Here is a 13,522-nt window from a genome sequence, read left to right on the forward strand (position 1 = left end):
GTGTCTCCACGAGCCAAGGTAACAATGTTTATCTCGCGATTATGACTTTCTGCCGTACAGATGTGACAAACTTATTATTAATAACATCGTAATTTTACGCCTTTTGCCTGCTTTTTACGCGCAGAACTGCTTTATGATTTTATTTTTTGGAGGCTTCTCTTAACTACGCTTACGTTATACGTATATTTTATCTGCATATGCATAATTCTAAATTAAATGTGTCGTATTAACGTTAATTCCGATTACGTAATGTAATTACAGATATTGTATAAATTCTCATTGCATCTCTGATATAAGCACAATACCGATGGACACTTTTATTTGAACATAAATAACTATTATTAAATAGGAAACGTGTGTGTGTGTGTGTGTGTGTGTGTGTGATCACCTATGTTTTGTTAATCGTTAATATCTAAAATTTTCTTGTAATGATACGATATGCTTTTATCTTATTATTTGTTGCTAATTCTTCTCGAAATATCGACGTTTTTAAGAACCATGCAGAAATATGAGGAGCGTTATAACTCAATTTTATTTTCATATTTTACCGTGCCAGTAAATTCTTTATAGGTCTTAAAAACAAGACTCATAGACATCAGGCATTGTGTCGTGAGCGTCTAATGGACGAAACGGTCCTGATGTAACGGTAATCGCGCGGACGTCATAAAAACGTCAACTCGCCGCGAGCGGTTTTGCGGTTTCGCGAATTTCGACCGCCGCGCGCCGCGCGACGCGCGTTTCCCCGTAATTCCCCGATGTCGTTAGGAATCTCCGCGGATTCATTACTTAAAGTCGTCGAGCTACTGAGGCGCTATCCTTGACATCGCACCGCCGCGACACGCTCCATCGGCGGTGTCAAGGGGTCCCAGATACGCCGGCTGGGGACAATTAATCAGCCCGACCCGCGGCGAGTCCGCGACCGCGACACGAACCTCCCGCGGTCGTTACACGACATTAAGTACTCCGCGATGCGAATACCCGGCCGTGTACCGACTTCATTCGAAATCTAATCCCACGTCAGTCGATGAAATTTATCGCGCTCGCAAGGCAAGCGGGATCGAACGCGCAGCCCCCCGTTCAACGGTGATCCGCTGGAACCGGAACCGCGCGTGGATCTATTCGTTTTTATTGCGTTTCCCGTACGGACAACCAACAACGGAGATGTAAATGGCAGCGGACGTCCAGCGTAAAAGTACCTATTTTACGATCCCCCGGTATTACCTTGCAAGTTATCGCTATATTTATCGACTAACATTTAATCTGTCATTACACGAATCCGTTGATCTAATCCAGCATCTCTTGTAGCGCGTAGATTGGAATAATTAATTAAAGATGATTTATTTAGACGATACGATTAAATCCGAGTTTATTGAACTGTTAGCTATAGGTATCATCACGATCTGGATAAGAACAACGAAATTTTTTTATACGTACCTACATTTTTACAATTGTATCACTCGTCCTTTAATGATAACGAGAAACGCTATCATTAAATTTATTTTATACAAGAAACAAGGACGGACGTTTCTCACGTATCGCCCGAATGTTATCCAATCGCGACAAAACTTCCGAACAAGACAAACGATCGCGATTTCGCGAGTAGCTCGAAATGACTACCGCGAATCCTACGGATCGCCGTCGCGCGGTCAGCTCGTTTAGGATGCTGCGCGTCCTCTTTACACGCAAGAAGTCCTTCATAATAACAGTTAATTGGCCGGCCGGTCTCTGCGCTCGTGAGAGTTCATGCCGGACAGTAGTCCAACGTGTCTGTCGGTCGAATGGCCCCCGTCCGTCCGTCCATGGCTAAAACTCGCGGATACTCGAACGTCTTTCTCGTTTCTTACCCGTCCGCCGCGCCGAAGGCTGCGAATCGCGCGCGTACATCCCCCTTGCAACGTGCAGTTATTGCCGATCGCGACGCGGTACGCAGCTGCGTGCAACGCGGATGTAGATACGTGGAATCGTTAGATGCTTTTCTTTCGCGGTATACTCGTACGTGTCTTAGGGGTACGATTCCTCGTCTGTTTGCCGTAACGGCCGGCATATCCTAACGATTCGCTTTTTATAATCGTAAACATTATCGCTCGTTGCATTACCTCTAGCGAGGATTGCCGATATCTATTAGTCTTCGGGTTACAATACATTGGCGTTCCGTTAGTGATTCATCAACCGTTAACTAAATTAACAAATAAAACTTGATAGACTCAGAATGAATTAAAAATCCAACAAGCGTAAAGATATTTTCTTTCCAGAAAACGATAAACAAGGGTCGAGACTTTTAAACCGCGAGTTGCAGACTGTGTCGTTTGTGCTATCGTGATGCGTCTAGACAACAGCTCGTAAAGCAACTTTTTTTTCCACTACTTTATGATGTTAATGCTCTCAGTTGCACGCGTAAGAAACACCAGTCTTAACTTGAGTGCGTTAATTGCAACAAAAATTACAGCGATCGTAGTTTCAGTGAAATTTTTCTCTTGCATGTTCAGTGTTCATCGAATGCCCCGATATGGCTCGTTTTATCGCCTTCGATAATCGTACAGTGACGCAGCTCGAATAACATTGCCGCAGCTATACTCCAATCTTTTATATAACTAGATATTGAGTATTTCGCAAACGTCTGATATACGCGGAGGATCAAAATATCTGGCTTAAGTTTATTAATCTTGCGCGCGAACCGCGCGCACGGCTTATTTAATTAACGTCATCGCTGGTTATCGCTTATCATCCATTCATCAGGCGCTCCCCTTTTTGCCGCGAGTTTATTTCGCAAGCAAAATATTTCGGCACGCCGGTGTGTGTGTGCGTTTGTGTATGTGTGGATGCTTATTTTCGATACATTTTTCTTGCACGCTTTCAATCTCGTTTTTGTGATTGGTATGAGTCATTTGAATCGAGAAAAGATTTGCGTGCGCGAATTACAGGGACTTTCCTTGTCTCTCTTTTTTTTTCTTTTACCTACCATGCAATAATGAATCGGTTAACGAAAAAGTTAATGAAGATACAAAATGACCAGTCGCTCGGAATTCTATTAAAGAGCCTTTACTTCTTATCTCCATAATGAACGGCGCGATCATCGACGAGGGTTCCCTTCGTTTGACCATCAGGTACGAGAAATCTGAAGAGTCATCACTGCGCACAGCGAATCTCTTCCTTCGTCCAGTCCTGTCCGCAGGTAGATAGGTAGAGATCCCATCACGTACACGAAGAGACGAATGGACGATTAACGTATCGTTCGCGTCTACGATGTGAGGATGTCGAAGTCTCCGCAGAGACATCGGCGCGTATATAAATCCACAAATAACGGAAAACAGACGCGGCCATTCACGTCACCGATGAAGAAGCGCACGTTCTCTTTTTCGATCCGGAAGCGCGATAATATTTACACGGCTACTTGAACACCCGGTATGCTTGTGCACTTGCGATGCTTGTCGTAAACAGATTTAACCGGCGTATTAAAAGGCGCCAGGCGCAGGTGCCAAACGGGTCGTCCTTATTTTCGTCTTTCTACGAGATTTATGCGCGCATATTTACACGCGACGTTTAAGGAGAGCAAAATGCAAATGACTTTTTTATTAATCTTCGTATAGTGTCCACTGATGGTATCTTAAATCCTCGTGATTTTCCTCGCTTAAACGTTTTATCTTACTGTAAAAACTTTTCTTCCTGATTTTTTTGTGCTATTTGCACATTATTGGCGCAATAATAATGTTACACAAATCATTGCGTGGCTATCTTTTTCATCTTTATAATTAGGATTATCTTATTGGAGAGAGAAGGGGAGAGGAAGAAGAAGTTTCGTTTTATTGGTCAATTTTTAAGTTGCTGTATCGTTTAATTGCGATCTTTATATTCTTTTTATAGTCGGATAAAACAACACAAGTCGAGAAGCTGGACGCTCTTTAGTTTTAAAATATTCAATCCGCGTCATAGAGGCCGCAAATCACACGCAATCCGGGCCAAAATAGGCCCATAATGTGCCCGCGGGGATTTATCCATAACCCGTCGAGCTATTAAGATTCTTGGAGAACGGCTTACGTGCCATACTCATGCTTCTCATTGTAGAGCGTCGTATCGCGAGTAATGGGGTTGATCAATGCATTTCACTTTCGTACGACGGAGGCTCTTTGAAGCTACAAAAACTCGAAGCTACCCGCGGCGATTTGAATTAAATTTTCATGAAAACGCGCACGCTCTTCTGCTTTCGAAAGTTGTCTTATTGCATCGGAAATGAGTTTGTATCATAAAATATTACAAGCAAAAGTAAAAACCGTATCAAATTTTTTAAACAGTTGTTCAACAGATTTCTATTATTGAGGAATTCGAACTATAAAAGATTTCGCGTTATTAATGAAACGCCGGCTATAACAGAAATCTTAGCAATTTAAAACAAGTAAATTGAATAATAAAATACGAATATAGTACTTTAGAATACTCGGTTTAGCATTATTTCTTTTAGGAAAAATTTCGCTACAAATTTTTTTTTAACTTCAAATTGATTCTAAAGCTAATTCTTTCTGATCCATACTATTTTCAAAGAATTTTGTATTTTCGAGGTGTTCAATGCTCGCTTTTAAACCGTAAAATCAAAAATCCACAAAGACTTTAAGTCATTAATAGCAGATTTTCGTTTCGTATATATACAGACTCGTACATCATTTAGAAATCTTGGCGTCTCGGGGCTTTTCCCAAAAAATCTCTTCATGACCGTTAATAATCCAGCGGTCTACCCTCATTATTTCGCGCAACAGGGCGCTGTCGGGATAAACAGAGAAAGGTGGTGCGAGTAAAAGAATAATAAGTGAGGAAAAAGGTCACAATTATATAAAAGAAAAAGGGAACAGAGGTAGATGAAACGATAATCTATGTGGTGGATTATGTCATTGTGTTATTATTTTATTTATGAAGTGTTGGAATCTTTGGAGTTTGCGTAATAAAAAAGTAAACACACGCACACACCTCTTTATATTCTTTTTAAATCCTTTTAAAGATTAGAATAGAAATAGACGTTTAATTAGTCTTCATTTATGTCACAAAAATAAAATATTAGTCAGAAAAATTATTTTCTGTATATACTATCTACATATCTACAAATAAATTTTCTACAGATCTTAAATTGCCGACTACGTCGCCAATTTAATTTTTGTATATCGTTTAACATAAAATAAGATTGTCTGATTTTAATTCGCCTCTGTATTGAGCTTACACCATTACTTTATAGAAATATTTTCATAATCAGACAATTTTATTTAATAATAGATGTACCATGTAAAAATATTTGGCGCTAAGTTTTATTATCCGAAAGTAAGAGTTTGTCACTGACCGGAGACAGAGTGCAGGGTGCATTATCGGCCTCGTCGGTGCACGTCGACATTCTCCGGCGCCGTCTTCCGTTTCTCTTTTCTCTCTTCGTACTGTTAAATCCGCTTAAAACGCGTGGTCGGCTGAATTCTCGTTGTCTTAGGACTCGCAGTTCTCTTTCGACGGTGAAACCCTTCAGCCTGATCTAGTCTTCGACTAGATGTCTACGTCTATGTAAATATTTAGGCATCGAGTATTATATCACAGGTTGCTGAGGGTTGTATGGCACGTTGTTTGAAGAACAGCGGGCGGTAAAAATCTGCAAGAAACAGAAAGAAAGGTGCTTAAGGTTTATCACGACTACCGACATCATTATTCAGCTTCAACATTAAATAATTTACAGCCGCTGATGACTCGTTACAAATAGATTTCCTTCTATTTGTCTGTTCACGAGTAATCTAATTGTGTGCATTTAACGTAAGCGTAAAGAATGAGATAAACTGGCAATCGACGACTGTTAGGGTGAAATGCAAGTGTAAACAGGTAACCCTATGTTTTCCTCGCATAGCAAGCAGAACCGGAGAATCCGCGTCTCGGTTTCGCCACGTGGCTCGCCAGGAGAAGGAGAAGCGTCACGCACGCGGGACACGTACTCCCGCGACCGGGAAACCGGAACCCGCGCGCGAATGAGCGAGCAGGTTCGGCGTTATTCACTTATCGCCGGGCGAGGATCCGCGCGAATGTCGGTCAACCAGTCTGACACCGCGAATTCTACGTCCTCGCGCGCGGTCTCGTCCAGGTGGATGGTTAGCAAAACCAGTCGGTTTGCTCTTCTCTCCGACTCGCCCATCTGCTCCTACTACTACGGCGGAGTAAGCGCGCGTGAGCGCGCGCGTGGAGGAGGGCGCGCGCGTAAAACTGGAATTCAGCTCGCGGGCACTGCTCTGACGGATAGACAGGTATAATAATAGACGTAACGAGGAAGCCGGACCATCGAGAGTGAACACACAGGACGGTGCTGGTTCTCACCATCTCTCTCTCTCTCTCTCTCCACCTTCCTGTCTCTTTCTCTTTCTTGGTCCACGCGTCGTCAATAATGGAGACGCGGTGATGTTCGCGAGGAAGGAACAAGACTGGTTGTTAGAAAGATAGAGAGAGAGACGGAGAGGAACAGAGAGATACGTCGAAGAGGGTGGCGGCGGGAAGTAGGTAGGTAGGTATCTACCTACTACGCGGAAGAAGGAGATTGGGGCGACCGGGGAGAAGGAGTAGGTACGCACGGGGCCGGTATACAACCGCGAACCGGAGACGAGAAGCCAGAGAAGCAGGTTCAGAGGAGCCGGTCTAACCTGATTCTCAAAGGGAACCCTGCATCAGATTGGACCCACCACCGTGGGTCCGTTTGTATTTCAAGTACCTGTACGCCCTCGCCTCGCGTCAGTGGACGATGCCTCCGGAGAACGGAGGACTCCGTCGAGTCGTACAAAGAGGAGGAAGCGTCTTCCTCTGTCGACGAGTCGCGCGAAGGCGATGTGTCTATCAGAGGCCAGACGCCTCGATCGTGCGTTGCACCTGCCGCCAATAGATCCTAGACCTGCCATCACGGCGGTGTGCATCGCGGCGGTGTTGCAGTCGCGGCGACCGCGATTCGGCCGGTTAGAATCGTCCATGGCGCGCAGCTGCAACGGCTGTAATTGCCGTTAAGTGTATTGAGAGTGAAATTCTAGAGATTCTAGTGAGAGTTTCCAGATGATTCCCTTTGGGTACGGTGTGGACGTCGAGCCTCGAATGGAATTTAATATAATACGAAAGGATACTTCTTTACCTGTGGTACGGTACGTAAAGAACGTACCGTAATGGACCATAACGTATCGTAACGATTTTTAAACTGCAGTTTGGTTCTAAAGCCTTCTTTCTTATGGCCGACCGTGGTGATTGGTCCATTATTTTCTTTTGAACTTTTGTATGGCTTTTGCCGAATGACCTACACTTGCCGGAGTAGTGAAATTGGATTTGGGATAATAAATAAGTTTTGTAGACTTTTCTAAAATTCTAAAATTTAAGGATTTGTGTAAAGTATTTGTCTCAATAGTTTCTAAGTAAAACGATTAGAGCATGTCGCTGAAAAAAAAGATGCAATAACGACAATTTTCTAAGTAATTTATTCACATGTATATGTATTAAATATATTTATATAATACTAAAGAGAATTAAATTATGAAAAAAGTAACTGCGATTCTGATTATATTTATAGCGATGAGTATGCATATATTTTTTTGTTAATTCTAACTATTAGTTTATGTTTTAAATTCGAGTACAATGATGAAATAAAACGAAGTTGTGTTATTATAAAAATCATTTATTAATGAGCCTTTCTGTTTGCTGAAAAATAGTATAGTCACATGAATAAGGTCTGTAAATATATGCATGCTTACTCTTACATTTCTATGAAATATCTTCAGTAAATAATTTATCTAGAAATTCTTGCTATCTCTCTAATAGCCATAGCGTGTATCGCAATATTGTAAAAGGTAAAACACGTTAAAATGTTGATAAGCGACGTACGACTGCAAATAAGCCAAAAAGTGAATACGAAGCACTTCACCGGCAAGATATCGCGCGGTAAACCTCACATGGGCCGCACATCTTCGCGGGCCTCACTTGCTCATCGGTAGGTCACCTGCGCGTCACCTGTGCGTCATCGCGCAGGTAGCCTCCAGCTATTGACGAAGCCGTGCGCTATAGTAAGGCCTAGACTATCGTAATAAAACGATGTGAAGACAATACTCACTCATTGGGATCGTAATAGAAGGGAGGGAGAAGTGTCGTTGAGCGGTACAGCAGCCGGCGCAATCAAAAGTCCGGCTGATCCGGTGATGGTTGCTTATCGGTGGATTATCACACGTGCATGTGTACGAGGGGAGACGAGAGGGGGAGGTAGAGTAGGTGGTAGAAGTCACGAGGGGGCTAGTGGGGTGGTGGGGTGATAGAGGGGGGGAGGTGGGGACCAACTACAAACTACTGAGTGTCCCTCCTATGTTCTGGATCACATCTCAACGGATGATAGTGTCACCACCTTCTCCATAGACCGAGGCGTCCGTCGTCTTGGCGAATTCGTTGATGTTGGGACCACTCTTCTCTCGGGGGCACCCTTCGTCGGGGGCCCGCGGTTCTTCGCTTGGTTGACTCTCGTTCTTCACCGGTGAAGCTGTTGGTTCTACGAAATATCTCGGTAAGAAGCTCTACCTTGAGCGGCGTCGTCTGTTCACCTGATATCACAACCGCGATTCACTACGCGCACATTATTACGTTGACATTTCTCCGAGTCTCGAATGTCACATTCGGTCGTTCTACACTGGTTTCGGTTTTTTTTTCAAGCGTACCGCTCGATCGTGTACGAATTTGTTCGTTAGGGTCCTGTTGGACTTGTCCGTATCCTGTTTATACTTTCAATCGCATAATCGCGCACCGGCTTGACACACACTCGCACGTTCACGCGCGCGACAACGGTGACGACGGCGCACGTTACCGTCGCATACAATCACTCGGAAACTTGGAAACTTGGGAACCGAACTATATAAACTAAACAAAAGATCCTGCCGGAATTCGAAGGTTTTTAATAAAAGAGACTAGGCTTCACTAAAACTCCGTCTGAAGCAGCAGGTAGTATTTTAACCGTTAAAACTTTGGGTTGGTCCACCAAACCCAGCAGCTTCACGGTGCTGTCTCGGATCGTTCTTTCCTCTCGAGATACGGCAATATGGCCGTCGCCGCCGCCGCCTCCCAGCATCACGCTCTTAGCTCCGTGCTTCGGATCCCCCCCCCTCCCTTCCATTCGCGTCTCACACACGCTCGCGCGTCTCTCTACCTCCTGCCCCCTGTCTCTTTCTCTCTCCCACTCGTTCCCATTCGCATGTTTTCCGTCTACGGCCTTTCAGCCTCCCTCGCTCCTGAGCCTCGTCCTCCTCTCCTCACTCTCGCTCTTCCGTTTACCTGCGCACCGCATAACGCCTTCCCTTCGAGACTATCTCCCTTCGGCGTTTGCTTTTTTTATTTCTCTTTCTCTTTCTTCCGTTCACCGTTTCTTTGCCCTCCCACTTCTGGTGGAGAAAGAGAGAGAGATGAAGAGAATGGTAGAGGACTCTCAAGCTCCTCTGAGCCATCTTTTCTCTCTCCTTCGCTCCAAGTATTCTCCCGAGAGGGACGGTGAGAGTGAGAGCTGCGAGACGATCGCAAAGTACAAGTGGATAAGAGACACTGCCGCGAGAGAGAGAGAGAGAGGGAGAGAAAGACAGATGGATATTGTAGGCGCAGGTAGGAGAGGCGCGGCAGTGGGGTTACGCAGGTAGCTAACGCGACAAGGACGGTCTCATGGGTCTCGCCAACGAGTGTGACCAGGACGGAACTATCGTCTCCGCGACGAGTTGCACAGATACAAACAGAACATCGAATCATCAACAAGGCGGGATTCTGGCCACCCGGTATTATCGTGTTTCTACAGTCATCTCTCTCTAACGCGTCGCTTCTTCATCTCCCTCTCTCCGTTCAATCATCTGCGAGAGAGATACCTGACAAGAGTTGCTACGGGAGGAACGTAGACGATCGCGGTGTACGCACACGTGCATTATCATTTCTCTTCGTTCAGCTCCACCGTCTTTCTGGCTCTCTCTTTCTTCTGCCCTCTTTCCCTCTGCCTCCTCTTCTTCTCTCTCTCTTTCTCTCTCTCTCTCTCTCTCTCTCTCTCTCTCTCTCTCTCTCTCTCTCTCTCTCTCTTTCTCTCTTTCTTTTCCGTTCTCTCGCTGGTTCCAGCTTCGAGCCGCCTTGCTAACTTGAGAAGGATACACGCGGTCGAAGATCCTTAAGCGGGACGAAGACGACTGCGCAGACATACGTTATCGCCGGCGTCTCGGCGTCCTTCTTACTTCGGATTTCATTTTCGTAGCTCTGTCCCGCTTCGGCTTTACTACCTTGAGAAGGGTAGCCGCGGGGAGGACTGCGATAGGAACGAGAAGGAGGACACGCACATGTAAGATTATCGTATCCGAGCTCTGGCCTCCGCCTTCCATCTCCTTTCCCCTTACCCTCCTCGCTTCGATTTTATAACGCTCGCTCTTTATCTCGCCACCTTGAGAAGGATATCCACATACCAAACTGTATCCGAAAGGGATATCTAATAGAAGGACGTAAAGTCATCTCGCCGAATGTACGCGCTAAATAGGCCGATGGCAGATGCCTATTATCGGACGGAAAGGCATCCTTAGATATATGTATTTAAATTTTTATTTTGCAATATCTTTTTTATTCGGCTTATCGCTACGCGCGCTATAAAGAAAGCCTCTGCCTGAAACTATCCGCCTTAGATGATCGAGGCATCTTCCCGAGTCATCGCGAGACAGACGCGCACACGCACACACGACCAAACTCTTTCCTCTCATCTCTCTCTCGCCGAATGAAAGAGAGAGAAAGAGAAAGAAAGAGAAAAAGAGCTTCTTCTTTATGGAGAGGAGAGCTCTATCGTCTCGCGCGTCTCTTCCTCCTTTCTTTCTACCGCGCCATTGCGAGAAGGATATCCACGAGGGAGATCGGCCGATGGTAGAACGGAGAGAAGAAGTACGTTCATATATGTACGTCCGATTGATTCTCTCTTATACGGGGCACGCGGTAAGAGACGTCTATGCTGGACGCCAGATGCCGAAGAGAGCGAAGCTGCTGCTGGTGCTGCTGGCGTAGTCGCGCGAACGGAGATGGACTCGGGATCGAAAGAGCGAGAGATACGAGGCGGGAATGTTGTGGAGGGAGGGAGGATGGAAGAGGAGGGCGTGTGCGTGATGAGACGAAGAGAAGGAAAGATGAAGAGAGGAAGAGAGAGAGAGAGAGAGAGAGAGAGAGAGAGAGAGAGAGAGAGAGAGAGAGAGAGAGAGAGAGAGAGAGAGAGAGAGAGAGAGAGAGAGAGAGAGAGAGAGAGAGAGAGAGAGAGAGAGAGAAACAGAGGAAGAGGAGGAGGAGAAGGAGGAGAAGAAAAGGAGAAGCCGTACGAGCGACGAAGAGAACGGGCGTTGGCTACGCGTACGAAGGGAGATTAAAAGGAGAAAAAGAAGAAGATGGAATTAAAAGAGAGAAAAAAAGGGGGGAGTCAGGGAGTCAAAGGGAGGGAGAGAAAGAGGCGGGAGGGAGGAACACGAGGAGGGAGAGAGAGACCTCGTGAAAAATGGGCACCCAGCGAGAGAGGACAGCCTCGGGCTACGTCGCACGATGCGACCCTGCTCAGGGAGGGATTCGTTCCTCGTTCGTGGGCTCCGAACGCGCCGCGTATGTGGATCCGATGAAATCGACGCGTTTAATCGCTCTAGCCCGAGCGTTTTCCTCGGAGAATTTTGAGAGATACGAGCCACGCGGCCTAGACCGATTCGAATTCTTCGGATTACACCGACCCTTTTCTTAGGAGATAGCCCGAACGTGACGCTTTCCGTGGCGGATGAACACAATTTGAACTCGCGCGCGCCTCTTTCCGTGGGAATCGTCACGATCTCCGCACGCTTGTACGCAGCGTGGGTGGCTGCGCGCACACTTGCGTAGGTGGATCGAGTGGCAAAGTAAAAGAGAAGGAGGGAGAAGCAACGATCTCTGAGAGGGGTGGAATCCCGTGCGCGCGGGTTGAGATATTTCTTTTCTGATTTTTTAGCTCCATTTTCGCGGTCCATGGCGTATTTGCGTAGCGAATTAGGTGCGAGTGTAATCGCGCATCGGCGTACGCGCCAGCAGAAGTAACTGGCGGACCATCTTTCAGCATCGTGCTCGCGCTATCGGCGAAGAATCGGTCCCGGACGAGCGCGCGTTACGCGCGCGCGGCTTTCTAACGTCGACCTCGTGAAAGCAGATCGAAGTCCGATCCTCGCCGAGAAAATCCCTCTCTATTCATCGTATCTATCGACGCGCGCGCGTAGTCGTAAAGTCGCCTTCCGCGCCCACCTTCCCGCCGTATATCTCTCGCACCGACAGAATAAAACGCGCTCACCGGCCACATTTATGCAGATCGCAAAGCGTGTCGGAAAATGTGCGAGGACGTGTCCATAATTCAATTCGATCAAAGACAAAGTTTACTTTTAGAGTGACAATGTATAGAGTGGTTCGATACTTTTCGATACTTTTCTCAACACTACATCACCGTCACGCTTTGACCTATTTTAGTAAAATATTGCCTAAAGTTTTTGCTCTCGCAGGCAAAAACGCTCCTTTCAAAGAATATTAAAGTTTATTAAATATATTATTTCGTCAACACAATCTAGTAAATTGAAAAAGAGATATCTTTCCACAATTTATGTATATATTTTCGCAAGAGTGAAATTGCCGCTGGTATTCGAGAAGGGGTTAAAGTTGCGCGCGGTTGTGAATACATCATATGCTCGTTTCAGCAGAAGCATCCACGGACGATTCTGTCGTAGGTCGCGTCACCCGTAATTACGCACATCCCTCTGCATACTCGCCGACATGTTATTATCGGCGAAATGCGCGTTCTCCTTGGCAAAACGCTCATTTGTCACGTGTGCCGGGATAGAAGGGGTGAAGAGCGCGAAAATCATGCTCGGTTCATTATAATCTTATCGTATCTGCGCATTCCCGCCTCTTCGGCGCGAGCGAGACAAAAACCGCCGATTCTTGCTCGGATCTCTGGATTGCTTCGTCCTTGTATTTCCTTGACAACGGACTTCCCGATTGTCATAAATGATTCTCGTAAAATAGAATAGCTTGACGTAAGAATAGAATAACTTCAAGAAAATAACGGCTAATTTACAAAGAATGGACCTATTGTGCAGAGCTTAAATAAATTTCAAGGGTCCTATTGTTTTATGACTTTCAGACTTATGCCGCACTTGGTGATAATGTCTTATATTGATAAATGATTCCAAACAGATTCATTTTATATACTTAGCAAAAGTCAAAGCGTTCTAGTTTCTTTTTCGCACATAATTATTGTTGGATGAAGTATGATATTTTAGATTTCTCTTTTCAGATATAAAAAGACTACGGTAAAATAGTTTTACTTTATTTTACATGTATCATGTCCTTTCTCACGTTAAATATAACAGAATAAAATAGCCATATAAACTAATAATTTCAAACCTCTAATATATAAAAAGATTTCTGTAAAAAATATAAATGAGTAGAATATATATAAAATAACACTGAGATAATTTTAATGATATGCTAAGAGTATCGAGAGAGT

At 45.1% G+C, this 13,522-nt stretch overlaps 1 protein-coding gene and 1 long non-coding RNA gene across 4 annotated transcripts in view; one reads left to right on the forward strand and one right to left on the reverse strand.

Annotated features, from left to right (window-relative positions):
* Positions 1-9,061, reverse strand: part of Grh (grainy head) — a 110,057-nt gene extending 100,996 nt beyond the window's left edge. For all 3 annotated transcript variants that reach the window (XM_071716928.1, XM_071716927.1, XM_071716929.1), the window contains exons 1-2: positions 8,090-9,061; positions 5,321-5,617 (exon numbers count right to left, since the gene is read on the reverse strand). In XM_071716928.1, the coding sequence (XP_071573029.1) occupies positions 5,321-5,371 (51 nt within the window). In that variant the 5' untranslated portion in view covers positions 5,372-5,617; positions 8,090-9,061. The remainder of the gene's footprint in view (positions 1-5,320; positions 5,618-8,089) is intronic.
* The window catches only part of LOC139778835 (uncharacterized), an 87,351-nt gene that overhangs the window by 53,968 nt on the left and 19,861 nt on the right, over positions 1-13,522 (forward strand). The window lies entirely within an intron of this gene.

This window comes from Temnothorax nylanderi, unplaced genomic scaffold (genome assembly GCF_030848795.1).
Source record: "Temnothorax nylanderi isolate EJ_2023f unplaced genomic scaffold, tnyl_v1.0 TNYL_tig0198_pilon, whole genome shotgun sequence".
Taxonomy (NCBI): Eukaryota; Metazoa; Arthropoda; class Insecta; order Hymenoptera; family Formicidae; genus Temnothorax; species Temnothorax nylanderi.